This window comes from Corvus moneduloides, chromosome 8, assembly GCF_009650955.1.
Source record: "Corvus moneduloides isolate bCorMon1 chromosome 8, bCorMon1.pri, whole genome shotgun sequence".
Taxonomy (NCBI): domain Eukaryota; kingdom Metazoa; phylum Chordata; class Aves; order Passeriformes; family Corvidae; genus Corvus; species Corvus moneduloides.
This window is the reverse complement of record NC_045483.1, coordinates 27288091-27316068: the sequence shown is the minus strand read 5'-3', so window position 1 is coordinate 27316068 and position 27978 is coordinate 27288091. Positions and strand designations below refer to the sequence as shown.

At 40.7% G+C, this 27978-nt stretch overlaps 1 protein-coding gene across 2 annotated transcripts; it reads right to left on the bottom strand.

Annotated features, from left to right (window-relative positions):
• Positions 1–117: 117 nt before the first annotated feature.
• MMRN2 (multimerin 2) lies at positions 118–23075 on the bottom strand. Of its 2 annotated transcripts, XM_032117115.1 has the most exons (7): positions 22495–23074; positions 12748–12870; positions 12366–12472; positions 10329–10394; positions 9027–9200; positions 6081–7982; positions 118–5079 (listed from the first exon to the last, which is right to left on the bottom strand). In XM_032117115.1, the coding sequence occupies exons 1-7, from the start codon at positions 22776–22778 to the stop codon at positions 4691–4693; spliced, it is 3045 nt and encodes a 1014-aa protein (XP_031973006.1). In that variant the 5' UTR covers positions 22779–23074; the 3' UTR covers positions 118–4690. The 2 variants fall into 2 exon arrangements, with proteins under 2 accessions (XP_031973006.1, XP_031973007.1); XM_032117116.1 differs by lacking the exon at positions 9027–9200 and having other exon boundaries at positions 22495–23075.
• Between the last annotated feature and the right edge of the window lie 4903 nt (positions 23076–27978).

Sequence of the window (27978 nt, the reverse complement as noted above, 5' to 3'; positions counted from 1 at the left end):
TTGGTGCTCTCTTAAGTTCAGACTCTTTATTCCTTGCACTGAATTTGGGTGCAACAGTAAAAAAGTGTGTCTTTCTCCTGATTTTTATCCCTGTGTTACAGCAAAGCCAGAAGCCAGTCAAAATCAAATACTTTTATTAGAACATATGCAAGTTCACTACATGTTGGTTTTATCCATATAAATTTGCCTCAAGCTTACCAAGTAAAAAGAGAAAAAATAAAGGGATGGGGAATTTTGTAATTGCTTTTTGTTCCCTCTGTGTACAATGTTCTTTTTGTGTAATAGTATCCAAATTAAGAGATTTGAGCTTAATATGCATACGTACTGCTTGTTGCAAAAATATGCAGGTGCTTCTGTATATCCTGCTAAATTTACTCTGGTTTTTATGATTCAAGCAAGTGAAGACCAGTCAAGGGGTTATCTCAGCTGTGAGTACACAATTATATAAAGTGTCAGAATTTCTCATTGCAGAAGTGTATTGGCTTCTACTCTCCGTAGAGTTCACCTTTAGTTTGCAAGGAGGAAGAATTAAGATCAGTTTCTGTTCTCTTTTTATTCCTTTAATTAGGAATAATCTTAGATTTAAATACATATTTTTACAGTAGCTAGAAAGGTTTGATAACTATAAATATTTGATATCATAAAAACTGTTGCCAGTATATTATAATTATAAACCTTTATTTGTTTTCCCTATACAATCAAGCGTTAAATTCTTGCAGTAGAGTTCTGGAAAGTGCAGTGGAAAGATCAGATGATGTAGTTTCAAACCTTTCTTTCCTTAATACATAATACCAGGAAGTTAGACTGCACAAAGATTTGGTCTCCTTAAATTAGTATCTTGGCAAAGTAAACCTTTGTCCTGTGGTTGTGGCTATTGTGTTGTTTGTGGAATGTGTTCATTGGTTGCAGTGGTCGTGGTTGGATTTAAAACTGGAATTTCATGTTAGCGTTGCAGGAGGACATAATGTAAATTGTGGGGGTGTGTTTGCACCTGTCCATGTTTTAATGAGCAGCTTTTTCTCCAGTTGTTCTTTCGCGAAATGGCCACGGGGTGGTGCTGTATCCTAAAGAAAGGATTTGGGAAAAGATTGGGGCGTTCTGAGAAGTGAAAACCAGTTCTGCCTACTAATAATAAATATCAAAATGCTCTCCTTTATATATGGGTGTGTTTGACCCCTATATAAAATAAGCTACTGATGAGTTTGCATCAGTATCTAAGAAGTGAAACAGCAGTATCCAGTGAAATGTGCAAACACACCACAGGGATGTTTTGTGAGCATACCAAAAAGCAAACTGAGTAGTTAGCGAATTGAATCACAAGCTTTTAAATAGTTAGCAGAAGTATCACTAAATTCAGAAAGGATCAAGTATAATTCCTTTAATTTCCTTAATCCCTTCTGCAGTTTTATCTTCCTCTTCCCCAAAACACTGCTTTGGTCTTTCTCAGTGATGTTAATGCAGTAAATCAGTATCAGCTGTGAATCTGAGCACTGAAAGAACCACTACTGTGGGCCGACCACCTCCTGAGTCTGCTTCATGAGGAGACCTCCATGGGCTTCAGACTCTGGCTTGATGTGCATATTATCTGCAGAATTCAGGCATTGCTGGATCTACAGAAAGTAAAATTGTTTATATATTATATAAGCAGTACTTGAATTTGGAGTACAGTAAGGAGATTGTCTTATTAATGGAAAAGAAAAAAAAATTAGGAGACTTTAATTTTAAAATGTACTGTAAGATTCTGACATTTATAAAGCAACAGAAGTTTCAGTAACAAAATAATTCCGTGAAGGCACTAAGATGCACAGCTTTCTACCTTATAAAGCTTAGTGGTTGGTCTGGAAATACAGAAACTTGAAGCAGTGGCAATCGATGTTTTCTTGCAGGTTTCTAGGAAGTACTAAAAGCTGTTGGAAGGTTTTATTTTTAAATATGAGTCTCAGATTGACAATACTTATATCTGTATCCTGGAGTGAGCACACACATTTCTATGCCTATTGGTGCTTGGCCATCAGATGTGTTAGTCTAGTCAGTTTGCTGTGAGGGAAACGGAAGCTCTTGCAGACAACTCTTCCCAATGCGTATGGTCATCTTCAGGTTGCTTTTCATGTTTGGAAATTCTCCTAAATCCACTGAGCCAACCAATAGCTCTATTTCAAATTATCTTCATTAAATTGATTCTTCTACTTTGCCTAAAAATGCGGGTCATGGTGATGTGGCTGTGTTAATCTTATAAAAAAGCCCAACCAACCATCCCACCAAAAAAATGCAGGAGTGGTTTAGATGGAGGCTTATGAAAAATCTGCTTTATTGCTTTGAACAAACACAACCACAGCCCAGTAGATTAATCATCTTTCTCTTGTTGCTTGAGAAGGAAGTCAGTCTTCCTGGCTTATGCAGCCAGCAGAGTGTTTTAACCCATTGTCTTTCATTAATTTTTTGCTTCATAGTCAAAAAATCAGTCTTCCAGTCAAGTGTGTCTTTGTGTATGCAGATGGCTAACTTAAGCACTTATTTGAAGACGTCTTTAAAATATGAAAACATCTTTAAATTAACATTTTGTTCACTCTGGAGTCAATGTTCTCTGAACTCGTCTGGCATATTCTTCAACAAAAGTAAACTCTGGTAAGCACAAGAAAGGACACCAAATGTGTAGAAGTCCTGACTGGATGAATTGCAATGCTCTCTACTACCTCCTGTGTCCATTTCCAAGTAGCTGTATGGTTTTCATTCCAGTTGAAGCTTTAAAAACAAAGTGGTTTTAAATATATCTGCATATCATATCCCCCATATGTAACATATACGTATTCCCCAGCTGTCTTTATTTGTGGAACTTGGCTGGTGGCTGCCGAATTGGTGTGCACTTAAGATGGGGTGTTCCTTGAGCCATCTAGACCTAGGCAGCACACTGGGCCTGGCTCTGCAGAGTGCTGCCATCACAAAAGTCAGGAATTGGAGGAACACTGGTAAAAACCAATCTGAGTCACCCCAGGATGGTAGCTTTATACTGAAAGAACCTAATCTTAACAATTTGATGCTTTTCTTCATTTCGCCTCTTCAATTTTATTCTTGTCTTCTTTCCCTCAGATATTTGAGCAATCTGTGGGACAGAAGATGATACTGAGCTTGCAGGCACTTTGTGCCTGCAGCAGAGCAATGTGAGCCATGGCTCCATCCTAGAAGAACAGGGACACCTGGCCTGGTCATCTTTGGGAAGCAGCATTGGCCAGAGGAGATAAGGAGCATTTTTAGTTGTTAGTATTCCTGGCTTTTTCAGGATAGAGAAAACAATGTTCTCTGTAAGGCAGTAGCTGAAACTGCTTTGTAGCTTTATTTCAAAAGATACGTATTGTCTGCTTGTCAGACTGTTGCCTTAAGTGCAGTGTGTGTTGGTACCAATGTGTAGGGGGCTTTTAACAATCGATAATAGTTAACATTGCTTAGAATGCAGGTGGGTGGGGAGAAAATTCCTTAACAGCAGAATAGATATCTGTTAAAAAATGCTACCTTAAAAGGGCACAATTTACATCATAAGAATTTACATCTTCTTGAAAAATATTGGGAATTTCAAAGTGCATTTTATTTTGGCAAATTTAATTGTTTTAATATTGCTTCGTAAGGTATTAGGATAGACAAAAATAACACAATATTTGAACTTCTTTAAAGTGAAAGTCTTTGGGAAGTTTTATTTGACAGAAGAAAAGTTTAAGGCATGACCAGGCATGGTCACCTTGAAGTTTTGGAAATTTAAAAAACCTTCCATATTTCAAAAATTCTACTCTTTGGTTTACTCTAATTACAAATTTGTATTCAGCAGTGACAACAGACCAACGAGCTTACCTTTTGGTTTTAGTTTTGCTTGCTTGGTTTTAAAATACTTACTAAATGCTGAATTCTGGGCTGAATTCATTATAATCTTCAGGATTAACTTTAGAAATAAACTGCATTTTCACCAATACTTTTTAAATACTGTTGACATTTTCCTAGTGTGTAAATGTAAATGTAACTCATCTTAACAATGCTTTAAATTTTTGCAGTGTAGCTGAACTACATCACAGTCCCAGAAACAAAAACTGGGCCATTTACGAGATCCTTGCTTGCAAATACTGGCAATAGAGTGAATTTTACTGGATTTGATGGATCTCTTCTAGTGTTCCTGTTGTGCACAGTCTGAAACATTGGAGTGAGTTGCAGAAGTTTCCAAGATAGTCTTTGGTCCACAGAGAACTAAAAGGTAAAATTGCCCTGGCTTCTGGGTTTTAAGGTACCATTCACATAATATAAGAGTTGCTCTATGCAGTCCTACCTCAAATCTGTTCCTTGCCACTGGTGGGGTATTTGCTATGGAAGAATATTCTTTTGCCAAGGGAAAGGAGAAATTTGTGTTCTAAGTGAAGAAAGTCCCACAAAACATCTGTGTGCAGTTCTCACATTGGAAGGATTTGGGAATGTGTGTGCTGATACATTTGAAGTCCAAACAATTAGGTTTTCACTTGAAAGAAAATCCCATTGCTGCTCAGAAGCAACTACTCAAAAGCCAAACACTTCCAGAAAAGAAGCATGAAGACAAACGTAGGGTAGTGCTATGTTTGAACACATGCGGTAGCATTGAATACATCACAGATGAAGCAATAGTGAATGCATCCATTGCATCTATGCAAAGAGATTAATAAAACATAAATGTCACTAATCAAGTTTTAGATATTAGAAATCCACCCATAGTTGTCCCAGGTGGGCTTCGTTTCACTACAGAGCCCTGCAGCAATTCAAAGCACACTGTCTCCCCCTTCTCCATTTCTGCCATAGCAAAAGTAGTCATGGTGTTTCCGTGTGGGGTTTTCCTCTGACTGCTCGAGAGAGTTCTTTTGTACCCACGGCTGAAGGAGAGTTGTCCCAGTGCTGGTCCTGAGCTGAACTCCACAGAGATGACAAACAGGTAGACACCTTTGTGTGGTGCCTTAAAGTGGCCCTGCTCAGAGAAATAGCTGTTTCCATAATTGAGGTACGTTTCATTAAACCTCACGGTTTTTTCTTTATCCTTTCTTTCTGAGAATCCCACATGGAATGCCACCAATGAGTCTGAAAAAGAAAGAGGAACAGGATTTTAGCAGTGAGTGAGCGCTCTTCTCTCCCCAGGATCATCAGGATGGGAGATAAGTTGAATCCCTGTCAGGCCTGATTTTTGTGTGCTGCTTTGCAAAGCTAGACACTGGAAATGGGTATGTGCACTGGAGTAGGTCCAATGTTTCCCTGAAACTCTTGGAAAAGTATAATGCTGGGACCACCCGGGGAAAAACAAATAACACTTTTTTACTGTCCTAAAAATAAATTAGTTAAGAATATATTCTCTGCTTATTCAGGCTCAACTACAGTTTTGCAGCACAGATGCCTAAAGGGGCTGATTTTTTTTCTATGTTGTTTGTCCATACCAAGGGCTACAATCATAAAAGCCAATGCTAAAGCTGTGGTGGTTGTAATTACCAGGTGCTTATGGTCACAGGTTTACAGGGAAAGGGAACTGGCCAGTCCCAGTGAAGTATAAGCTGAAAACTTGTCTCTGAGACATAGTTATAAAAGAGTGTGTGCTCTCTGGTCAGTCCTGCCAGTTCCACTTGTGCAAATCATAGCAATTCATTTAATGTGTCTGTCTGCCTTGGGAAGGATTTGGTGCTTTGAGTACACTCCTTCCAGATTCAAGTAACAAAGTAACAGGGAAAAAGAAGCATTCTACATCAGCTTCCAAAGAGGAAACTGCTACTGCATTAACATGAGCATCTACAAACAAAATTTGTCTTCTAAACACCTGAAGCTGGCTTAGTTCAAGGCAAATTTCCTAGCAGCTATAACAGGTGTAATTTTATTGGCTTTGACCAAAATACAGCAGAATATCCACTTGGTTCTCACTCAAACTGCTTTTTTTGGTGGAGGGGGAGGATGTAAGTAATGTCAGAATTTCTCTTCCAGCATTCCACGGGATACCTGGCAGTTCTCATAACTAATATGCTCTGTGTGTGGAACTTGTAGCAGGGCCCAGAAAGAAGCTAGACCTGCACATGAGCAGGTAAAAGAAAAGAACACACCTTTTTCCACAAGTTCTGTCTGCACTGTATTTCTCCCAGTTTTTTGTGTATTTTCTCTGTGCTTCTCTGGCCTTTTCTTGTCTCTTTGCTTGTCTTGACCCTTCTGTTGCCTTCTCCCTTTTCTGTTCAGCATTGACTGAATCTTTATAACATCCAGACTTACATTTGAGGCAACTAATTCTTCATTACTTCCAAATAGCTTTTTAAAAGTCAACAGATGTTCCTCCAGATTCCGCTTGATGGTTGCTAAATCTGCAGAGAGAGTTTCTACAGAAACGTTGAGTGGCTCAATTGCATTTGCTATTGTATGATTGCAGCAGAGACTTGTGTCACCTCTGGATTCATGCCTCTTGATTGCCAGGCTCAGGTGTTTGATATCATTCTTCAGAGTCATGATATCATTATAAGCTGAGCTATCCAAGGAGTCATCCTTGACAGCCTCATAGTTAGGTTCCATGTGTTCTATGATGCTGCGTTGACTACTGACTTCTTGTAGAGTAGAGGAGGTTTGTGTTTCCTGCTTGGGGTGCTTAGGAGGCATGTGAGCATCGTGATTATTCTGGTGACCTCTCTCCAAGAGATGAAATCTCCTCATAAGAGATTGTAGTGTCACATTTTGTTCTTGCAGTTTATCTGAGAAGTGTCTGAGAGATTCTTGCAGCTGAAATACTGATGGTATTAGGCTACTAAAATCATCTTCAAAAAAGACATCCAAGAATTCGTGTCTCAGTAAAGCCTCCAGTGCTTCTTCGTGCCGCATTGCATCTTTCAAAAGAGAGCTAAAAGAACTGTTGAGATACTTGATGTGTCGATGAATTTCTTCATCTTTCTTCTTCAACAAGCCTATGTCTTCTGAAAAAGCCGTAACCTGTGACTGAAGCTGTCTGTTCTCTTCTTGACGGAGGTTAAGAGACAGATGAATGGATGGAATAGCTGAGGAGAGCTCTTCAATTTCACTCTGGAAGAGATCTCTAAAAACTGACTCTAAGTGCTTCATATCCTTTGACTGGCTATCTTCAAGGGAATAAGTGCTATTCTGTGGATCTTCCTCCAGTACATCAGCATCAGAAGGTATCCTCTGACAATTACATTCCTCCATGTACCGCAGTAGATCTGAATAGTTTTCCTGAAGGTTTGAAAGAGTGTAATTGAGCTCTGATATCTGCCTTTCCATTGCTGCATTGTTCTCTTCCATAATAACTGATTTCTCAGCTAAAGTTATTGTAAGATCTTCTGGCCTGTACTTCGAGATGTTTTTCTTTAACTCCTTAAACCACCTCCCTAAAACTTCAATATTCTGAAAGGCCACGTCTGAGTCTATGTGAAGTTCTTTAAGCTGCTTTGCATGGCCTGACAGAATTTCCCTTATTTGTCTGCTGGTTAATTGGCTGTTTACATCTTTGGGACCATAATGTGAAGAAAGTTCTGTTAAATTTTTTTTCAAAGCCTCCAATTTATTTTCAAGAAGGTTTTGCTCTTGTTTCACGTTTGCTATGCTGTTGTTCAAAGCTAAGAAATGGGTCTGCTGTATCTTATGAAGCTTCTTGAGTTTTGTGTCAGTATCTGCCTTGATCATGCTGAGATTATAGTGAATATTAGCCTGCTGCATGTGCACTTGGTCCTCTATATCTCTTTTCACCTGATCAACTTTCACTGTGTTTTCTTGGATTTTTGATTCAAATTTAGTTCCCAGCTCCTGAAATTCCTTTTTGGGCACAGTGCTCTCTTGGAATCTTTCTATGCTTTTCTTGTTGGCTTCCACATCATGGGACAGGTTTCTTACTATGTTGGACAGGTTCTGTAAGCTTCTGTTGAAGCTTGCCCACATTGGGCTAAAATGTCTCCTTAGAAAATTCTCCACATGAGGAAACAAAACTTGCTGCAGAAGCCTCCACTGATGATCTGTTAATACAGTTGAAAAAAAAAATTAATTAAATTCTGCTTTTGGGACACAACCTAGGTAGGATAACTCAAGTATGAATTTTTCTGTAGTAGTTGCCATCTTAATCCCCAGAATCTGACCTCATGATAAATTTTGACAATTGCAAAAATAGCCTAGCGTTAAATCAAGGTTACTATAAAGCACATGGTGTCTATGAGTCTGCAGACAATAACTTGGATATGTATTGACTTCCTCCTTTATGTCTTAAAAATGATGCTTTTTGAAACACCTGGACAGGCAGTTTTGCCAGTGGCCATAACTGTCCATTTTCCCAACAGTTCTTAGTTGGTGGGCTCTTCCTTTTTGACTGTGTCATAATGTCCTTTTTCTCATGCTTTCAACTCCACAAAGTTATACAGCATCTTAACAGCTTAATATTCCAGGTCAAGAGTAAATAAATTAGAAAATCTATGAAGTATCTGTACTATACAGGAATTGTAAGGTTCAGTTTCTAACTTTAAAGTTCAGACTTGAGTGCCTTAAAGTTCACTGAGTACCATAGTCTGTGTCCTTAGAAAACGTTTCTGCAAGCCAGTGGCTCACTATGGTAGGTCAAATTCAGCAGCTCTTTTTTTCCCACTCCTGTATATGGTAGAAATAATGTTCTAGAGATGGGTCAAATGTTTCATTCTTTCATGTAACACCAGGCTGCTATTCCACACATTAGAGTATATAGCATGAGTATGGGAAAAGAACAGGTCTAAACTCTGCATCCCCAGGGAAGAGAAGAAGCCATAGAAGCAGAATAGTGAGGTTAACAAATTTTAAGCAACCTCTTTATTCTGTAATTAAGGAATGTTCTGAATTCTGTCTTTCCTCTCATTGCCCATTTCAAGTTACTCTTTGGTTCATTCATTTCCATTAGGATTGCACCCATTTTTTTTCTCTTTTTAGAAGCAACCAGCAGACCAAGGAATATCGGGGTATTTTTGCTTTCATGTTTTCTTTCTGTGTGGTTTCACAGGGCTTATCATGGGCTGATAATTCTGCATCAGACCTCTCACCTGAATTGCTCTGGTTCACTTCTAACACCATGCTTGTACCGTTGTTTTCAAATAGTCTCTGTAAGTCACCTAAGGTGCTGGCTGCTTGATGAATATCACTTTGAAGATCATCCAGTAAAGCCTCATGATTTTGAATGACTTCGAACAATTCTCTTGAATCCACTGATGTTGACACTAGTCACAAGATTAGAAAAACAAAGTCATGCAACAGAGTGCAGCGACCAGGTGACAGGTATTCATGCAAGACCTCTGAGAACACCTGTCTGTTTTTTACTCTGAAAATTTTGCACTGACAATTAGGGGGTCTGTTAATTTATGGCACCTTAAATTGCAGCTAATTTGCAAGGATTTTTTTCAACAGTGATGAAAAACCTAATATATTCAAATATTTGTAGAGAACTTCAGCTACAACAGCCCTGATGGCAATAAAATGCTCTTAATTAGAAATCTCACTATGCCATTAAAGTGTTTTGGAATACTAACCCTTTTCAAGCCATGGACTGAAAGGATGGCAAGGTTTAACAGCCTAGAATAAAAGGAGAGGATGAAAGAGCAATTGAGGCGTTCCACTAAGGATTCAGGAGCACAGTGTGTAAGTTTCAGAGCTGACTCCTGGAGGGGGCCTTTAACTGATGTCTTTCTAAATAAATACTTGCGAATTTGAGCTGTAGATTTCAAAGTGTGCAATACTACCCTGAAGGTAATTGCTGGAAGATAATTAATAGCACTGCAAGCCACACCATTTCCCAGGTAGTAAGGGAAGGTCCTTGGTACTTAGACTGGTAGGGTGGAGTGCCTGAAATACAAATCTGTGGTACCTATGGTACCTAATGGTAATCTCAGAGCTACTGGGAAGCCGTTCTAAAATAGCATTTTCAGTGGATTGTTTTTCTGGTACATTTGTGAGCATGGTGTGCTGTCCTGTGAACCCACTTTGCAGAGCAAGGGATTAACATCCGTGCCACTGAAAGGTGTAGGGCTCTGCACCAGCTGGCTTTCACTGATTGCCATACAGCTTTGAAACTTAGGGATGCTTTGTTGTGAGTGTTCACAGAGTGTTATAGCAAAAGCCCTCATATATGTCAATAAACATTCCATTTCAAAGCTTTCCCAGATAACGCTTTCACTAGAGACATTGTCCATAGCTTATCAGGTTAAAATTGCAGCATCAACACTTTTTTTTTCTTTTCTTTTTTTTCTTTTCTTTTTTTTTTTTTTTTGTTTCTTTTTTTATTCTGGTTTTTTTCTGATCAGTGACTTAGAGGTAAAAGGATGACAAGCAAAATAACTTCAAGCACATACTGTGGTTTGAGAACTCCTCTTCTTGTCCTTCAGTTTCAGTTTCTGGCACCAGAATAAAATTAGGATCTGCAATTGAGATATGATACAGCTGTGAAAATGTTTTAGATGCAGAAAGTACTACAGTTTAGCAAGGCCATGCAGAGGAATTTCATGTGTTGTGTAACTGGTGCGGAGACAGACTTCCTTGGGAAAGAACACCTTCCCTAGAGAATTTACTTTCCTTGCACTGGCATACAACTTTGCATACCTGGCAGTGCTATGCAGTAGTGTGGGGATTTTTAACTCATGCCAAGTTATTGCTCATAAGAAATTAGTTTATTGCAAATAGATGGGGTTTTTTTCTTTTCTGGGGGTCCCATCTAAAGATCTGCAAATTACTCTCCCTTGTTCCACAGTTACCTGAACATTCTGGTGGCACCAACAGTGAATGATGTTACACAAATGAGGAGATAATGCTGGAGGAGCTGGTTTTGGTCAGTGGGTGTAACAAAAGAGAGACTAAACTAGTTGCACTACATTTGACAATATCTTTCCAACGTTATGGGTGAAGTTCACCACCTAGAGATCAACCTACAATTGAAAGCTATCTGTGAAGAAAAGCTAAACCTACAGAGATATTTATCTGTGGAGTCTGTAGGTGAGTTAGACATAGATTGTGCAAAAATTTTCACACGATTGCCTTTTTTGTTATGGTTGCCTTAATTGCAAATGGGAATTACCTTTTATCCATTTAAATTCCCTTCATAGCATTTAAATTCTTAAATCCGTTTAAATTCTGCTTTTTGAGTATTATTTGCTAAATCCTGCCAATGCCATTTTTAAACCACTGTTCAGTTTTTAAACCACACTGTCTCCCCTCTCTTTTTTTTTAGCAGCTGCACAAATCATAGAATCATGGAATGGTTTGGGTTGGAAGGGACCTTAAAAACCATCTAGTTCCCACCCTCTCGCCATGGCAGGGAACCTCCTGTTAGACCAGGCTGCTCAGAGACTCATCCAACTTGGCCTTGAACACTTCCAAAGATGGAGCACCCACAGCTTCTCTGGGAGACCTGTTCCAGTGCCTCACCACCCTCACAGTAAAGTATTTTTCCCTCATACTTAATCTAAACTTGCCCTATTTCAGCTTGAAGCCATTTCCCCTGGTCTTAGCACTACATGTCCTTGTGAAAAGTCCCTCTCCATTTCTCTTGTAGCCCCATTAGGTACTGGAAGGTGCTCTAAGGTCTCCTTGGAGCCTTTTCTTTCCCAGGCTGAGCAGCCCCAGCTCTCTTAGCCTGACCCCATAACAGAGGTGCTCCTGGACTCACTCCAACAGGTTCATGTCCTTAAGCTGGGGACCCCAGAGCTGGATGCAGGACTCCAGGTGACGTCTCAGGAGGGCAGAGGAGAGGGGCAGAATCCTCTCCCTCATCCTGCTGCCCACAGTGCTTTATTCAACAGTGCAATGGATTACAGTAGTTCACTCTAAAGGCTGTTCCTGGAGCTTTCATGGAAGTAACGGTGTGGGCACTGTTCCTGCCTGTGCTGTGGAGCTGCTCCCTGCTCTAGGAGCCAGTCCCTTTGCAGCCAGGGTAAGCAGAGAGGAGCAGCAATGCAGACTGCAGAGCGAATGCTGCCCTCTCCTCTAAACTTGGACACCTTGTGATCTCCTGAGCCAGATGATTTCATCCTGTGAACTGACCATAGGGGCATTTCACATCCTAGTGTTGCTTTCTGATGTCAGCAGTTTTTACCTGGATTTAGGCATTCCTAGATGGACTTGCCTAGATGGACATCTGACAGGCTCCCCAGCAAATGAATACCTTTCTCCATGAGTAAAGATTACAAAGGTGCTATTAACAGAAGAATAAGTAGCTAATGCTATTTAACTGCTAATTAGTACTACTCCTTGCCTCGAAGTATCAGTGATTTGGGGTATAGCAGACTGAAAAAAAAATTCTGGAAAAAGGGAAAAAATTTAGGCAAACTCATTTCTTTCCATTGTGCCTTGCATTTAGTCATTCATTCCTATACTTGTTCTGCAGCTTTGCTTACCCCGCTGTTCACAGTCCTTGCCAATAAATCCAGGGCAGCATTTCCACTGCAAAGACTTCAAAACCTTCTGTTTCACTTGGTAGACTGGCTTCAGAGCTGTCCTGTACCTGGGGAGGAAGGGTCCGGGCATTAGATTTATTGTAATAGAGTCCTTTGCAATCAAGTTTGGACTGATCCTGAACTTCTGTAGTATTCTGATAAGGTGTAGAGAGAGTTTTATTATTAAACAAATATTCCAAAATGTCACTGATACCAAGGAAGATACAAATTTGTTTAAAACTCCCCTAGAAATAATGCTGAGGCTTCAATACTGTTGACAACATGCTTTAGATACTTGAGGGAAAATTCTCTTTTCTTAACTGGTTTTATTTAGGACACTTACATGATCTTTTGGCAATCTGGGGCTCCATTCAGACAGGGCTGTTGGGAGTTGACAATGTACTTCTCCTTCATGCAGGCTTCTATGTATGTGACCAGCCGGGACTGCGTGAAGGAACACCAGTTCCTAGTGGAAGAAAGACGTGGGAAAAGAATTTGAAGTAGGTCTCTAAGTCTCTGGTTGTAACAATGCCAAGAAAAAGTGAAATGCAGAAGGGCCTTTATTTTTATTTTTTTATTTTTCCCAGCTGTATGATGAGGAAAGTGGAAAATGCTTCCTACCTTCTCCCTCCACTCCCAATTCATTTGTTTTCGTTTGAGATGTTTATCTGAGTTTGTTACCAAAGGGCTGATTGTCTGAACTTTGATGCATTAGTTCCATTTCCAGTCCTTTCATTTAGCAGGAGAAATTTCCAACCCCTGATAACCTGCAGGTTAATGTCACTTTAAATGTCAAATTGCCTTTTTAGGCATGCTGCCATTTCAGATGCCTAATGACTGACTCATCAGGTTGAGGCAGACTGCTTCTGAAAACTTAATCCAACATAAGCTCCATTAATAATATCTTCCTAAGTATTACTTCTTCAAGATAATATAGTAAGTTATTGGATTTTATTAAATAGGCTAGCTTCAAAATAATTTCTCCCATCACCTGCAGGAAAATAATATTGGGGGGGGGGGGGATGTTTTTTTCTTGAGTCTTAGTTTTATGCTTCTAGCACGGACAAGTGAGTTTTAATAGTCTGATTAATTTTCCAAGTCAGAATTACATAGGCAGCTATTAATCCCAGAGTGTAGATGACCCTCTTCCTTTAAAGTCAAGACTTGGCAGTGTAGCATTGGCTGAAGTTTGATGTTTAAATCCAAGACCAGAAGGGGCAGGAAGTGACGAGTAATAACTACAATGGAAACAGCTGAACTTCAGGCAGTGTATTTTTAAATGGGAATACAGGAACCAAATCTCTGACTATCAGCATATATGGAAAAAGCTTACCCCTCTCAGGGAGTTGGTGAAACAATGGGGAACCGAGTCCTGCGCAAAAGCAGAAGCTGGCACTGCAGCAGCCAAGAGAAGGGGAGGAAGCTGGAAACATCAGGATGGAAGGGCAGACAGCCTGGGCTAGCTGGGAACAGTTCACCAGGCTTGCTGGGCCATAGCCTGTTTTGCTCCCCTGTTTCTTAAGGAAAATGTGATTGAGATTTCAGCAAGCACTCATGCATGCAACACGCTTCATCTGTTAGAAGCAAGGGCAGGAATCTGGCAAAGCCTGCAGTGCTGGGAAAGCAGGACAGGAAAGGAGGCTGCTGCCTTTGTTGTGATTTCCAGCCAAAACAACTTGTTAAGAGTTGTAGCTTTGAGGCCTTTGCAAGTGGCTGGGGGAAATTTTGGGCCTATGATCAATGGGAGTCTTGGTTCTTATGGGACTGAACTAGAAGACAAATCCTTGAATAATTATTGAAGTATTACTCTTCCAAAGTCAACACTCTGCTTGTGTCAGTAAAACCACTCAGTAAAACCAGCAGACCAGCACACATGCTCTGGTGACATCTGCCTCTGAGGTGTGCCTACATCTGCCAGGCTTTATAAGGCTCTGTCACTTTTTGGTAATTGGTGTCAGTTAAGTAACTCTAAAACAGAGACCTGGTTTGTGCTCGGTTTTGGGCTGTCCTCTCTCATGTGCTTGGCAAAGCATAGCTGGGAGAGGCTTTTCCCCCCTCAAATCCTCTCTTTTTTCCTGGGGAAATAAAGTGCTGCTGCTGGAGCTCACTGGTATCGTTGCTAGGTGCAGGATCCCTGCCCCTGCCAGCAGGATGCCTGCCAGATCCAGGCAGGAGTCTGCATTCAGTGTGGAAATCTCCTTTTAAAACAAGATTCTTTGGCTTCAGGGTTTTGTTCTTTCCTAATGAAAACAATCCACACCCAGTGAATCATCATCTGGGCTGATTTTTTTTTCCCACCATATGCAAGTCCTTCCTAAGAAGTCCTTGGAGTCATGTCAGCCACACAAATCAAAGCCAAATGTGCACATGCATCAACCTGTGTAAGCAAGAATGAGGCACCGTGGGACAATGAGTACTTTTGCTGTCCTGCATGGGTGGATGTGCACAGACATGGAACAGAAAACACGAGGATTCCTTTTCAAAACATGTTAGTTAGTGTGTTGGAGGTACATGGTGGGCTTCCCACTTGTAGAAAGGGGTTATGTTGTATCAGAAATTTGGATCAGTGGTTGATGCCAACTTGATGCCTGCTTTGGACAGTTACTAGAATTCTGCAGAATGAATAGTTTGAGGGAAAAACAAGGGGGGAATATGATGAGCTCTCAATAAAAACTTCCATAAATGCTGGTCACAGCTCTGTATGTTCAGTTATCTTTACTATATATTCACTAGTTTTCTCTCATTTGATCTTAAAAGTTTATTTGTGGAGCTGAAGGGCTATGTAATACCATGTTTTGGTTTTAATCACAAAAACTTTCAGAGGTTTTGAGTTCCATAAAACTTATCAAAGTTTATTCTTTCCTCAAATAAGTAGATAAGGTCTGTAATGAGCTGCAAAATAGATACATGTGCCCAAAGATGAAACTTCTGTTGCAGCATTTTTTTGTGCAACTTGTCAAATGCTTCCTTTAGGGAAACTTTGCTATCTGTAACTAAAAATACTTCTTAATGGGATTAACCTTGAGGGAAAATACGTCATTCTTTAATGTTAAGTGCAACAATGTAAGAGACTGAGAAGGGCTTGATCTAAAGTTCGGTGAGGCAAGCAGGACTTCTCTGGCACCAAAGGCTCTGAATCAGGCTATGAAGTTTCAAAGAGCTGCTCCTTCACAAATAGCACTTTCTTTCTTGGGCTGGTTTCTGGAACACAGCAGCTTTGTGTTCTGCTGCTGCATTTTTTTCTCATCTTTGTAACTATGTCACTTCATTCACTGAATATGTAACCAACCTAACACCCTCTGCTTTTATTCTCTTTAATACAGTTTCCTTTTGGTGCAAGCTTCTGCTGCCAAGGAGAGAGAGAGGACAGAGAAGCTGCTCATGTGAGGAGAGCAGAAAAGCCTTCTCTGTAATGTGGTGAACAGTAACATTTATCACAATGCTGCAAGTTAGAGCAGCGCTTGAGGGAACCCTAGCGAATTCAGGGCTGCAGATGTTCCATTTGTTCAGTGGCTTTTCCTGGTTTACGTTCCAAGGAAATGAATCCCCTTTTATTTAAACCAGGAAAAAAGTATTTTAATAATTTTGTTTGCTAGACTGCAGTTTTCCTAGGCTTCATTCTAGTTATGAATTAAACTTATTAAATAGAGTCTTCACATGCATCTATCCACTTCTGCCTTATTTTGAGGCAAGTGTATTCTTATGTCTGAGGTTAAATATATCTGATGACAAAGCGTTCTGTATTTAAATAGGATTCAGCAAATGTAGGTTAGCTCAAGCCCTTTTTATTTGAAACTTTCAGTTTCAAACACTGATATTGAAATTATTTTTTTCTTACATTGGGTCTAGTTCTGCTCTTACTGTAGCAGCAAAATGCAGGATTCTAGGATTTGACTGGACCACCTTATATCATAGGAAACAAAATAAAGAACCAGGAGAAAAGGTTAGATGGCTGCTCTACAGTAATTGACTCTGCTAAGATGAATATGGGGTAGTGTCTTTTCTTCATACAGATAATTACAGCGTGTGAGTGAGTGTGAGTAAAGCTCCCCAGCTCAGGGAGGGACTGACACACTCTAGTTCTCTTTGCTACATGTTCTCTTGATTGGCACTGTGGTGCATAATTTTAGATGTTTCCTAGGTCAGTGGAATTTTTTGCCTGAACAAAAGCTTCAGGAATTCAGGATGTTGGTTTTTTCATAAGTTTTGTTATTCCTTTGGCTGTACTAGTACAACTGGGTTGTCCTTCACACATCAGTTTCCTCAGGTTTCTATTCTAAAGGAAGCCAGTGTCTGTAATTACTTTGAAAACTCCTGCCCAGCCGTTCCTGTGTCTATTACTGACCGTGCACAAAACTTTTCAAGACTGTAACATTTTCCTATACAGCACAAAAGGCACCAGATAAGCAGTAATTCCTGCTTAAATTTGCTATAGGAAGGTAGAAGAAGACTCTTACTTCAGTTTAAACAAGTGATTTTCCACTGACTTGTACAGAATGACTTCTGTTTTATACCAGTTGAAGAAGAATATAAGAATGAGGCTTTAACTGTGGTTGGTTTTTCTCTCAGTGCAAATTTCTCACTGGCAAGAAAAAGCAGCCTCAATAAAACAGAGGTAAAGTACCACATTTAAATTAATCTAAACTAAGACTGTGCATGCCTGTATTGAGACAGACATATCTTTTTATTTTTTATGGAATGCAGAAAGTGTTCAGCTGTTGGGGAAGGTACTGGCTCTCCAAAGCAGCACAGTGTGCCACTGGTTTTTTAATTAGCAGACAGTAAGTGATGTCTGGTGGTCTGTCAGTGAATTCTCCAGCTCTTCCCAGGCAGCCAGCAGCCCTGTATTAGAATCAGACAGCAGAAACTCTCATATTTCTCTATCTTTCCCTCGGGATGAGTAGAACTCCCTCTCAGGCAGGGTCTGGGATCTTCCTGTGTCTCATCCCATGGAACACCCTTGTTTTCACAGGAGTGAGAGCAAACTGATTGATTTGCAGTTCACCTTAAAAAACTGGGCTGAAGAGAGTGGCAGTGGTAGTTTCAAACATGTGGATTTCCATACAATGCTGGAAATCTTCCAGAATCCTAAGTAATGCAGGTCGAATGCAATGTGTATTCCAACAGTAGTGCCAGTTAGTCTGTTATCAGTTGGGATAGTCCTGTCCTGCAGAACATCCTAAAATCTTAGTGCAGTGAAGACTTTCAGAGCAAATGCAGTCCTGAACTTGGAGCCTCACTGGGTCCAAGAGTTCAAGGAACAGCAGGCTTGGCTGGGAGCTGGTTTTGAGGCAAATCCAACTGTTGTACAAAGTATTTTAGAGAAGTAAATCCAAGAGGTTTTTCCTCTTCAAGAGCACCCACAGCCATTACCTCATTTCTGTTTTCCCCCCTGCAATGGAAGCTCTACAGCCCATTTAAAGGGCACCTTACACTTGGGTTTTATCCTTTGGTTCCTGTAGACTTAAGTTCATCTCTATTACAGCCTGGTCACTCCTTTGTCAGGCCTCATCTGGAAGAAGGAATTGCAACCAGTGGCCACCCTCTAGCACACCTGTGCTGATGCCAGGGAGACAAAACTCTTTGGGAAGCCAAGCTTCCCACTGGCACATGCACAGGGTGCAGGCAGTGTGCGCCAAGGCTTGCCCTGACCGTGTTTGGGGCATGAGGGTAGATTTGTTCAGGGCTGGCCACTGATCACTCCTTCAGGGAGTACTGACCCACACAAGCAGGAAGGTGCTGGGTCCAGGTGGTGATACTGCTGATGGTAATTCTGTGGCTATGCTGAAGCAGGAGCTTCCTTGCTATCTGCTGAAGAAATTAATTGCTGCAACTTGCAGTAATGAGCTGTGAAACAAATCAATCCCTTGGGCACAGAAGGTTCAATAATTCCTGCACTGTATGGAATGGAGCTGTGTCATTTGCATCAAGCAGGCTAATGGGGAGCTATTCCACCTGCAGCTGAGCAGCTCAATGACAGCCAAATATTGGAGAATTTCCTGAAGTCCTGAAAGGAGCTAAGTGCCTAACTTTGATAGGAAACCATTGCTTCTGTTGATGCACTTGGCACTGCAAAAGCTATTGTTGAGGACTCAATGGCTGTTCCACTGCTTTGCAGGATGTTGGGGGCTGAAAATCACTTTTAGCTGCACTTCATCCAAACTGTTTTATTTTAAGCATATGTTCTGTGCCCCTTTGGTGGGAAATTTCAGTATCCCATAAGCTTCCTACAAAAGCCCCTGCCTTGTTTTAAAGAAATAGGTGAGTCAGTGTGAGACTGGTCTTAATTAAATTAATGGATTCTTCCTGTAAAAGCAGACAAAAAATAGTAAGCTATTAAGATTGAACATTGTTGTGACTTTCCTTAGAGTAAGACTGATTTGAGTTTTCTCTGCTTGTGTACACTTGGGAGGATAGTAACATATTTTGACACACTGGGTAGTCATGAGAACAGGCCTGATTCTTTGTGGCTTCTTAATACAGAATTAGAGGAAGAGGTGAGTGTTTCAGTGAGATAACAGCACACCTGGCTGACATCAGGAAACCTTCCTCTAATCAAGGGTGACTTCACAGAATTGTGCGTCCAAACCTCAAAATATGTTAATGCAATTAAGGATTTACTTAAGCTGAAGATTTCTGCCTTGTTTTTCCGTTTTTTGCAGGTATGTTGTAATTGTAAAAAAAATCCCAGGAGATGACACTGTGTGTTTGTGGATTAAAGATAAGGAAGGAAAAATGAACCACCTACCCAGCCACAGGGCAAATCCAAAACAGGGATGTTGGGGGTTTTTTTGGGGGGGAGAAAAACCACTTGGCAATGATTACACTTTTGGAAACACAGAAGTTCTGTGAGACTTTGGATAGATGGGAAGCCAGCTGTAGTTGCTCTGCTCCTTCCCATTCCACCACCACTGTCCATTTCTCCCTTACAGGGTGAGCCATCCACCTGGGGACTGGCTCCATCAGTGGTTACTGAGGGGGAAGGTTAAAAATAACCTCTGCCTTTTCCTAAGGTTATTTTTAACCTGGAATGCTTGAGTGATCTGGTTTACAGTGTTACTTGACAGACAGGTCAGGCTAACTGAGGGTACAGGCAGCTTTGGGCTTTACTGTGAGAGCTGCATGTGCCTTTTACATGCTTCATTTGTCTTGGTTTCTTTAATGAAATACAACACTAAGTGCATGAAATCTGAGTTGTGAGCCTGACTTCCTGATGTACAGGTCTCTTAATTTCCCTTTTTAATTCTGCTGGAAGTTTTGGGTACATGGGGATCCATTTACCTCAGCAGTAGAATAAAATAGCTGAAGTCAAACCAGTCAGCTCATTTGAGACACAGCTGCTGGGGAGTAAAGCAGTATAAAAAGCTGATTTGCTTTGGAAAATTGCCCTCTTTTTGATAGTTTTAATTTTATACACATACAGACACTTGTCCACTTGAACATGCAGAGCTTCTCCTTTTTTTCAAATACAGGCAACAGCTGAGATACTAATCCATTACCTAGTTCTTCCTCTAAAGGCTAGTGACTTCTTACTGATTTTTATTTTAAAACTCTTACCTTAATAATCTTGTTATTCTTAGAGGAATTAGCAAAATAACATATCCAAGCATTTGACTGAGATCTAATGAGTCATTTAATCTCACATGTTGAAACAGAAACCAGAGGATTCTGGCTAATACCTTGGACTACTTAGTCATGGTGGTCTCAGTTATTCAAATAACTGCAACATGAAAAATAATACTCTACATTTTTAAAAAATATAGGAATATTTTGTAACTACCACTATTCCTAATACATAGGGAAAATAAGAAGCAGTTGAACAAAAACACATCTTGCTTTTATTTTTTTGAAAATATTGAGAGTCAAAAATTCATCACAAAGACCAGGTTACCATAGATTTTGTTTACTTGTTTCCTAGCTCTGAAAAAGAAGTATTTTCTTATTTCAAAAGCAAAGTAGATGTAAGACACCATTTTGGTGGAAAACTATTCTCCACCATCCTGGGCTTTTTTGGCATATCTGTCACACTTTTTTATGGTATGTCTTTCTCTCCCTTTATCTCTCAATTCCTATTTAACTCCTGATGCTTTTCTTCTTGTTTTTCCTCTTGAGATATATAAACCCCATTTCTCAATGGTGTTTTTTCCAGGGAATATGTCACACTTGTAGGGAGGAAATACCAGATTCATGGCAACATCTTGTCTGTGCATAGCAGAGTACTGCAGCCACAGCAACTGCCAGGCACTCGGGGACTTCATGCTCTAAAGTTGTGTTGCTTCAACCATTTTAGAATTTGGAGTGTGGTTACAAGGAGAATTGTGTTGTTCCTTCTTATTCACCATCTCTCCCCTTACTTTTAGATATAATTCCTCTCAAAGTCTCAAATTTCTTTCCTAAGACCTAGCAGCTGCCTGGCCTTGTGTGTGCTGTAAGTATGACAGCTCTACAAAAGAATAAATACCTAAAAGCTACTGCCAGGCTAGATTTGGATTGTCTGTAGTCATCCACATAGCTTTGTAATTGGGAAGAATGTTATGATTTGACTCATTATGCAACCATCTCCATAAAAGAAGGAAGTATTTCTCTCCTTGGGAGGAAATTAGGGTGAGTCATAGCTGGTGTTGAACTGAATTAGACAAGCTGGTGCTGAACAGAGCTACAGAACAAAGGAAGAAATCCTGATTAGCACAGTATATTACAGCATCTTGCTGACCTATAATGCTGACCTTTTTGCAGCATTGAATTTTCATAGTACTGGGAGTTTCCAGAATGCTTTCAGCATTTCAACCAGCAGTCAAATGATTACCACCTTGCAGTGTAACTGGAAAGCCCAGAGTACCCCTTGGGCCTTGTTTCCTTCCTTTGACAGTGTCTGAACTGCATTAACCAGGAGCTGGTTAATTAACAGAGCACGTCATTATTGAACACTACCCGTCACGGAACTGGAAGTGAACCCCTGCAGGCTTTGGGAAGTGACTTGGGGCTATTAGTGGGGGGTACACATTTGTGGGAAGATGCAGTATGAAGGACAGCAGGATTTCATACACTCAACATGTTACATGTGGAAGGGAGGCCTTAATTTTACATGTAGATGAAATTAGAAACAAGATTGCATGCTGCAGTTTGCCTGAAAAGGAAGCATGACATGAGCAAGGTTTTATAGTCTCTTTCCATCTCACTTTTTTCCTTTCCTCAAGAGCATTTAAAGGGAAAAATACCAGGGCATCCTAAAGCACTGAGCTGTGAACAGCACTCAGTGTGCTGCTGTTTCAGCTCTCCTGAACAGGGCTCTGCTGTATCCATCTATCAGGGCTATAAAAGATTCATTCACTGTCCTGCTTGGTTTTCATCTATTTTAAACATTTAGAGACCTACTTACATGCCCTGTAAAACTTGCACAAATCATAGGGTTTGGGAATAATTCTAGTGAAGTACATACCTTTTGCTCTCAGAATGGCTACTCTTCTGCTACAGATTAGCATGAGGAACATTTGCTGGCATGAAAACCTTTTGAAGGGGATGGGGGTGTGAAATCTGTAGTAATTTTCATGCTTATTCATTATTCCTTACTTTGTTATATTTACTCCTCACTATTTTTATTTTGCTAATGTCCTGCCATTCTCTTTCCCTCTCCACTTCCAAGGCCCAAGTCTGCAGGCAGGTACATTCTGCTAATGGGCAAAGTTTGCCATGCTCAGCAGAAATAATTGGCATTGGTTTACGGTAAGAAAAAGTCAGTAAATTAACTTCCCCTAGCTCTGCTTTGCCAGAGGTAATGTTTTGGTTTATGCCAGAACTGGGAGGCTTCACCTCTGCCAGGCATGTGCACACGCCTAACCTCATTCTGCTGTCTCAGACTAAGCAAAGAACTAGTCCCATCTGTGGTTTCATCCTCCACAGGCAGTTCAGCTTTCTGTTCATGTAGTTAAAGCATTTAAACCATTCTTGTTTGGGTATAGGTTGACCCCTAAAATCTAATGTATTTTCATGAGAAACCTCTATTAAAAGCAGTCCTGTATCAACAGAATATAAAAGTATCAGAGGGGATTGCACTCTCATTATGTGTAAGACAGACATGGTGGGTACTTACCCATTTCGGGACTGTGGGCTCGCAGCTTCAAAATCCCCTCTCTCTTCCTGATGTGAGGAGACCACACTTGAAGGGTAATCTTGAGTATCTTCCCTGAGCCCTTCTGCCTCCCAGTAACCTTCTTCTTGGCGTGGCAGAGGAGCTCTCTGAGGGTGTGCAGAGGTCTCATGAACTCGTGGCTTTAAGCTGTGCACAGAACCATAACGATATCCACGATGGGCTGTGTGTTCCACCAGCTTTGCCAGTCCTATTGTACTACAGACCAGCAAAAGCTTCGCGAGCATCCTGGGCTTCTTCCCCCCCAGTTACACCTGTCTCTTGTTCTTTTCTCTGAAGCTCAGCCTGAATTACTTCAGAAATGCCCCAGCAATATTCTTTAACTGGAAAGTTGGAAGAAGGAAGGAAAAAATAAAAAAAAATTTTGTAACAAAGAGCGGAAAGAGCTTTCGGCCCTCCCAGCTACTGTGGAAACGTCCGTGGCTATTGAACAATGTGAGCCTGGTTCCTGTGTGGGGCTCAGACGTCTCTGACAGGGGGAAAGAAAAGGTGGTAGGAATATAGCTTATTCAAGGGACTTCTGAGCTCGCCTGCCTTCTAAACTTATCTGTGAACAGGAACTCGGCTCTTATCAACTGCCTTCTCAGGCACAGGAAAAGGATGTTAGCTTAAAGGAAAGGAAGAGAAAAGAAAGGAAAGAAAATATTGAGTGCTCTAACAGACTCTCATTACAGTGCCAGAAAGTGTCACAGACCTGCTTGGTCCAGTGCTGCACATGGGGTTTTTTCTACAGTTTAAAGGCTGAAATCCCTTGGCTTTAGCAGCAGAATATCTGTGGTATGTACAACAAATTGTGGGCATTGAGGGACTCAGAGCAAATGTACAGTAAAAAAGAGCCTACAAACATCCATTCTTGTGTTACCTTTGCAAAGTAGCTCTGTGAATCATAGTCTGATCCCATCAAAAGGGAAGATTTTCATGAAGTTGTCCTTCAGAGAGGTCAGGATAATTGAGCATTTTCAGAATTTCTGTTTGGGTTGTCATCTCTGGGTGTCAGGCCTTTTTTTTTTTTTTTTTTTAATTAGCATTAAAAAAAAACCTCTAGCCAAGAGCTGCTGTCAAGAGCTACCTCTGTCACCACCTTCTAATAATAAATTTAAAAAAAAAAAAAAGGCTGTGGAGGTTGCATGTAGTCGTCTTACTGGTTTTGCTTTGCTTGGTGGTGCTGCTTTTAGTTTTGTTGCTTTCATTAACTGTGTTTCTTTTTTCACAGTCTTGCAGAGTGATGTGGTCTGGCATTTTAAAGAATAAAATGAAGGAGAATGATGCTCCACTGACAAAACAAGTAGGAATGCAGGACTGCTAGATCATCTCTCAGTGTGAATGATGAGATGAGCAGCCCAAAGTTCAGTATGTCCTGCAGAGCATTAAATGTAAAGCTTTTATGGATCCATTCCAATAGCAGCTGAAAATAGAGGATAAAATCTCTCCAGGATTTTGGAAGGCCTTGTTATTAAAGGCTATGAATTTGCATCTCCATATCACTGGCTGAATTTGCAGCCCTCTCCTGATGCCCTGTTTTATGCTTAATGGAAGAACCTAGAGAAACAAGGAAGTGCCCTTCCTGACCTGTGGTAGACACTGCTGCCTAAGAGCAGTGACAGCAGCATAAGGGGCCAGTCAGGGAGAGATTTTCCTAATTCTAAGGGAAAACCTGCTCTTGTTGTAACAGTCACTTCTCCCAGGAGATGAAATCACAGGGTCTGGACTGAAGACTGAAAAAAATTAGCAACTTCCCTCTGTTCCTTCCTGCTGCTTTTATTTCAGAATTGTGTGCATCCTGCTGTAACACATGTCAGTGTGTGAATATTTCATGTGCCATGTTTCACATAGAAACGTGCTCTTCTCACGAGTAACTGGATGTGACCTAATCATTATATTTGTTTACGTATTAAGACCATTATCAGGAAGGAACTGAAGCAACATGAGACAAAACAAGCAACAGGCTTATAACCTGACCTGCAGTGAGATGCTGCAGAGAAGTGAACGGTGTTGCAGGTATTGAAGTCATTCTTCATGGGTGTGATCCCTCCCAAGTGGTGGGGCAGTGTTTCTCTGCCATCCTCCTGGCTCAGAGCATCTGCTGCTCCTCCAGGGGCAAGAACCTGTTCTCTGTGCCTTTGTAATGGTGCTGCCCTACGGGGGCAGCAGGCACAGATTTGCAGGTTCATAATCTGGCACAACTTTTTTTGGTAGCAGTTACAAAAGATGCTAAATATGGAGCAAGGCAGGGGGTGACATCCCTTCCCTTGTGATAGGCATAGCATAGGATGCTGCCATGAACACATGAAAGGTATTAATTATTCAAAGACATTTCCTTACTGAACACTAGTTGGGATTTTTGTCTAATAGCTGTTATAATTTGGGGTATCTGAATAACATTTTCAGGTTATACTATTGGTTCATCAATTAAAACATCAAATTTGTTGGCAGACTGAGTTGTAAGTTTTCTTTTATATCTGTAGAGGAACAGGTATGAGGAGTGTACCTACTCAGGAATGAGGTACACCACGACTTTGCCTCTTTTTTTTTTTTCTTTTCTTTCTTTCTCTTTTGAGCTGTTGCCTCACCATGGAGCCAGGGAAAACAGCCATAATTTGCATGTAACAACCTGCTCATTGCTTTCTGAGGTCAGTCTCTTCTAGGAGGTACTTTCTAGATGAGAAAGATACCCATGCACCAACTAACATCAGTAGATATTTAGTCACTCTTCAGTTGCCTAGTTAGTGTGGTATACTTTACAGAGCTGCATACCACTGCTGGAATGAAAGAAATGGCTGAGATAAATCAATTTAAAATACGGTTTGGAAAATTATTTGGAAAGTGTCATTGTGAAGTGTTACTCCAAAAATATACTTGAAACAATTCAGTAAGTGATGTTATAATAATAGTGGTGTGGGGATGTTTGGAGCTGCCCTGATAGTTCTCACAAGTTTTTAGTGGTTCTAAGAGCAGCTAGCCAAAAGATACTGTTCCTCCACCCTTATTCATGAAAATACTTTTCCTCCAAGTATTTCTGGGAAGTACTTCCTTGAAGTGTTCAAACTATTCCTCAGACTTCAAGCTAGTCTGTAAAGAGTTAATATTGCCAGTTCCAGCAGATCGATCACTTAGGCCCTGGGATCTTGCCAATAAGTCTCATGGCTGCTCTTCCCTTGTCTGGTAATTATAACCACTTCCTTTAAACACAGCTCTTAACCCGCTCTGATGTTGCCTGTCCCAAGAATTCAGTGTCCTTTTTGCAGTTCCATCACCAAGTTGTCAAATGCCAGCACCATCTGCTGGATAATCTGCTTAAGGTGCAAAATCTCATCTTGGCCCCTCCCCTTTTGTTTAGGGTCGGAGCCCTGAAGCTACAGCTGGATGGGAGGTGGGCAACCACAGAGTGAACAGTGCCAAACAATGAGTTTGATTAATGGTTTGTCTGATAAATGGTTTGGCCGTACTCGGGAAGCAAACGCTCTGGCTGTTCCAGTCAGCATGTCTCTGGAGAAAGAGCCCTTAGAAATTCAGTTTTCACTTAATAGATTCTGATGATTTTGTTTGTTCTTTTCTGTCTTTTCAGATTCACTGCCTATTCTGTAATGCTCTTAATTATAGACTTAAATTCCGAATCTGTGTATTTAAAGGGAAAATAAAAACCCTTGAAAAAATGTGTAAAAAGCCAAGAAAAGACCGAAAGCAAGTGTTGGTTTAGATTCATATATCCCAGTTTGAAATCTCTGAAGCAGACTGAATAACGAAGGGATTTTATGTCTAGGAAGACAGTTTTGTTGATAGCTGCACAGCAAGGGGACAGCTTCTCATTAGTCATTGGGATTTAGATCTGGAAAATGCTGTCTCATTCCTTGCCCGCTGCTGATGCGCGCTCATGCGTGTGCAGCTGCTCTGGGGGAAGAGCACGGGGAGAAGAGTGTCCAGAGCAGGACTGCAGGGCTAGGGAGTAATTCCTTTCACTGGTCTGTCCATCAGAGGAAGAAGATGAATTCTTGTTGCCTGTATTTTTAATGGTTTGCTCAAAAGCTATCAGTGGTGTTCGACAGCAGAGATCAGTCACAGAAGATTGCTGTGCTGGCAGCACTCTGTGCACTGCGTGTGGCCCATCCCTGTGTGTGTTCCTGAAAAATGGCTCATCCCTGGGTTATTCATTCCCTGGCTAAGGAAATTAGCTCATTACCTATGCAAACGTACATGCAGGGATTCAAGTCCTAAACTGTTTGCCAAAGGATGTCAGACAACTGCTTGTTTTCATCAGGGCATGGAAATGACAGATCTGTGACACTTCTTCTTTCTGCATTTTGAAGTTTTCATAAATGGAGAGAGAGAGAGGAAGGATTTCTGTTTATTTATAGCAAGGTGTGATCCTGTTAATGTTAATATTATTATTATATCCTGAACAAAGGATATTTACCAGCCACAAAAGCAGTCTGTCTTTCCTTTCCTTACCTCTCTTTCAAACCGGATCATACCCCATTTAAATACTTCAGTAGAATATGACCAAATCACACTTCTTTCATCTAGCAAAATGACTTTGTCAGCTGTTAGTCTCCAGCATAAGTTCATTGTTAAAGGACAAGGTTAAGGCTTTGTGGGCGGAGTAGCTTGCAGCTAGGAAAATTCAAGAAGGAAGAGACCCAAAATAAGTAAAATCCTTTTTAATCTGTTGCAGAAAGAAAGAAAAAGACAGTAGAGGACAGGGAATCTCGATTTCTGCTTTGCATTATTTTCTTTGCCTTGCATCAGTGCTTTGGGAATAGGTAGACTTGAGTTAGAATTTTCTTGCCCGTATTCCAAAATTGCTGGCAGATGTTGCACAGACCTGCTTCCAGCTACCAGCCACCAACACCCAGGGACAAATGGAGGTACATGAGAATTGGGGAACTGTTCCTTTCAGGGGAAGTTTCAAGAAACACTGCTGTTATGCAGCAAGAGGCTCAATGGCCAAGCCTGAGCAGCCAGAATTCAGACTTCAAATGAACAGCAAGTGGATGGTTTGTCATTGCACAAGACAAGGCTTTCCTTCAGTATTATGCAAATCAGCCAAATGTTTATGAGATACTGATTTGTTTACAGTGATATGGATTATATTCAGTAGAAAAAAAAAGAGAGCTTAATGTGTAGCTTAAGTGGCTTCTCCTAGTGTTGCAAGGCAGAAAACAGGGAAAAAGAGGCTGCTGCCAGGTGAAATAGGAACTTGGGGTCTCTGAATTGCCTGCTGGAGGTCTTTCTCTTTAGCTGCTGATTATCTTATCTGATACAAGGGGGGAAACCTTAGCAGGCAGTAAGTCCTCAGCAAAATGTTAAAGCCACGGTAGTTTGTGTTAACTCTTGTTGTTAGTTTTGGCTGAGGCAAGGCAGGATTGGCAACAAGCTGGGACTGAATCCTCTGCTTTGAGTAGAAGAAGGGTTCTGCAGTCACCTGGGGGT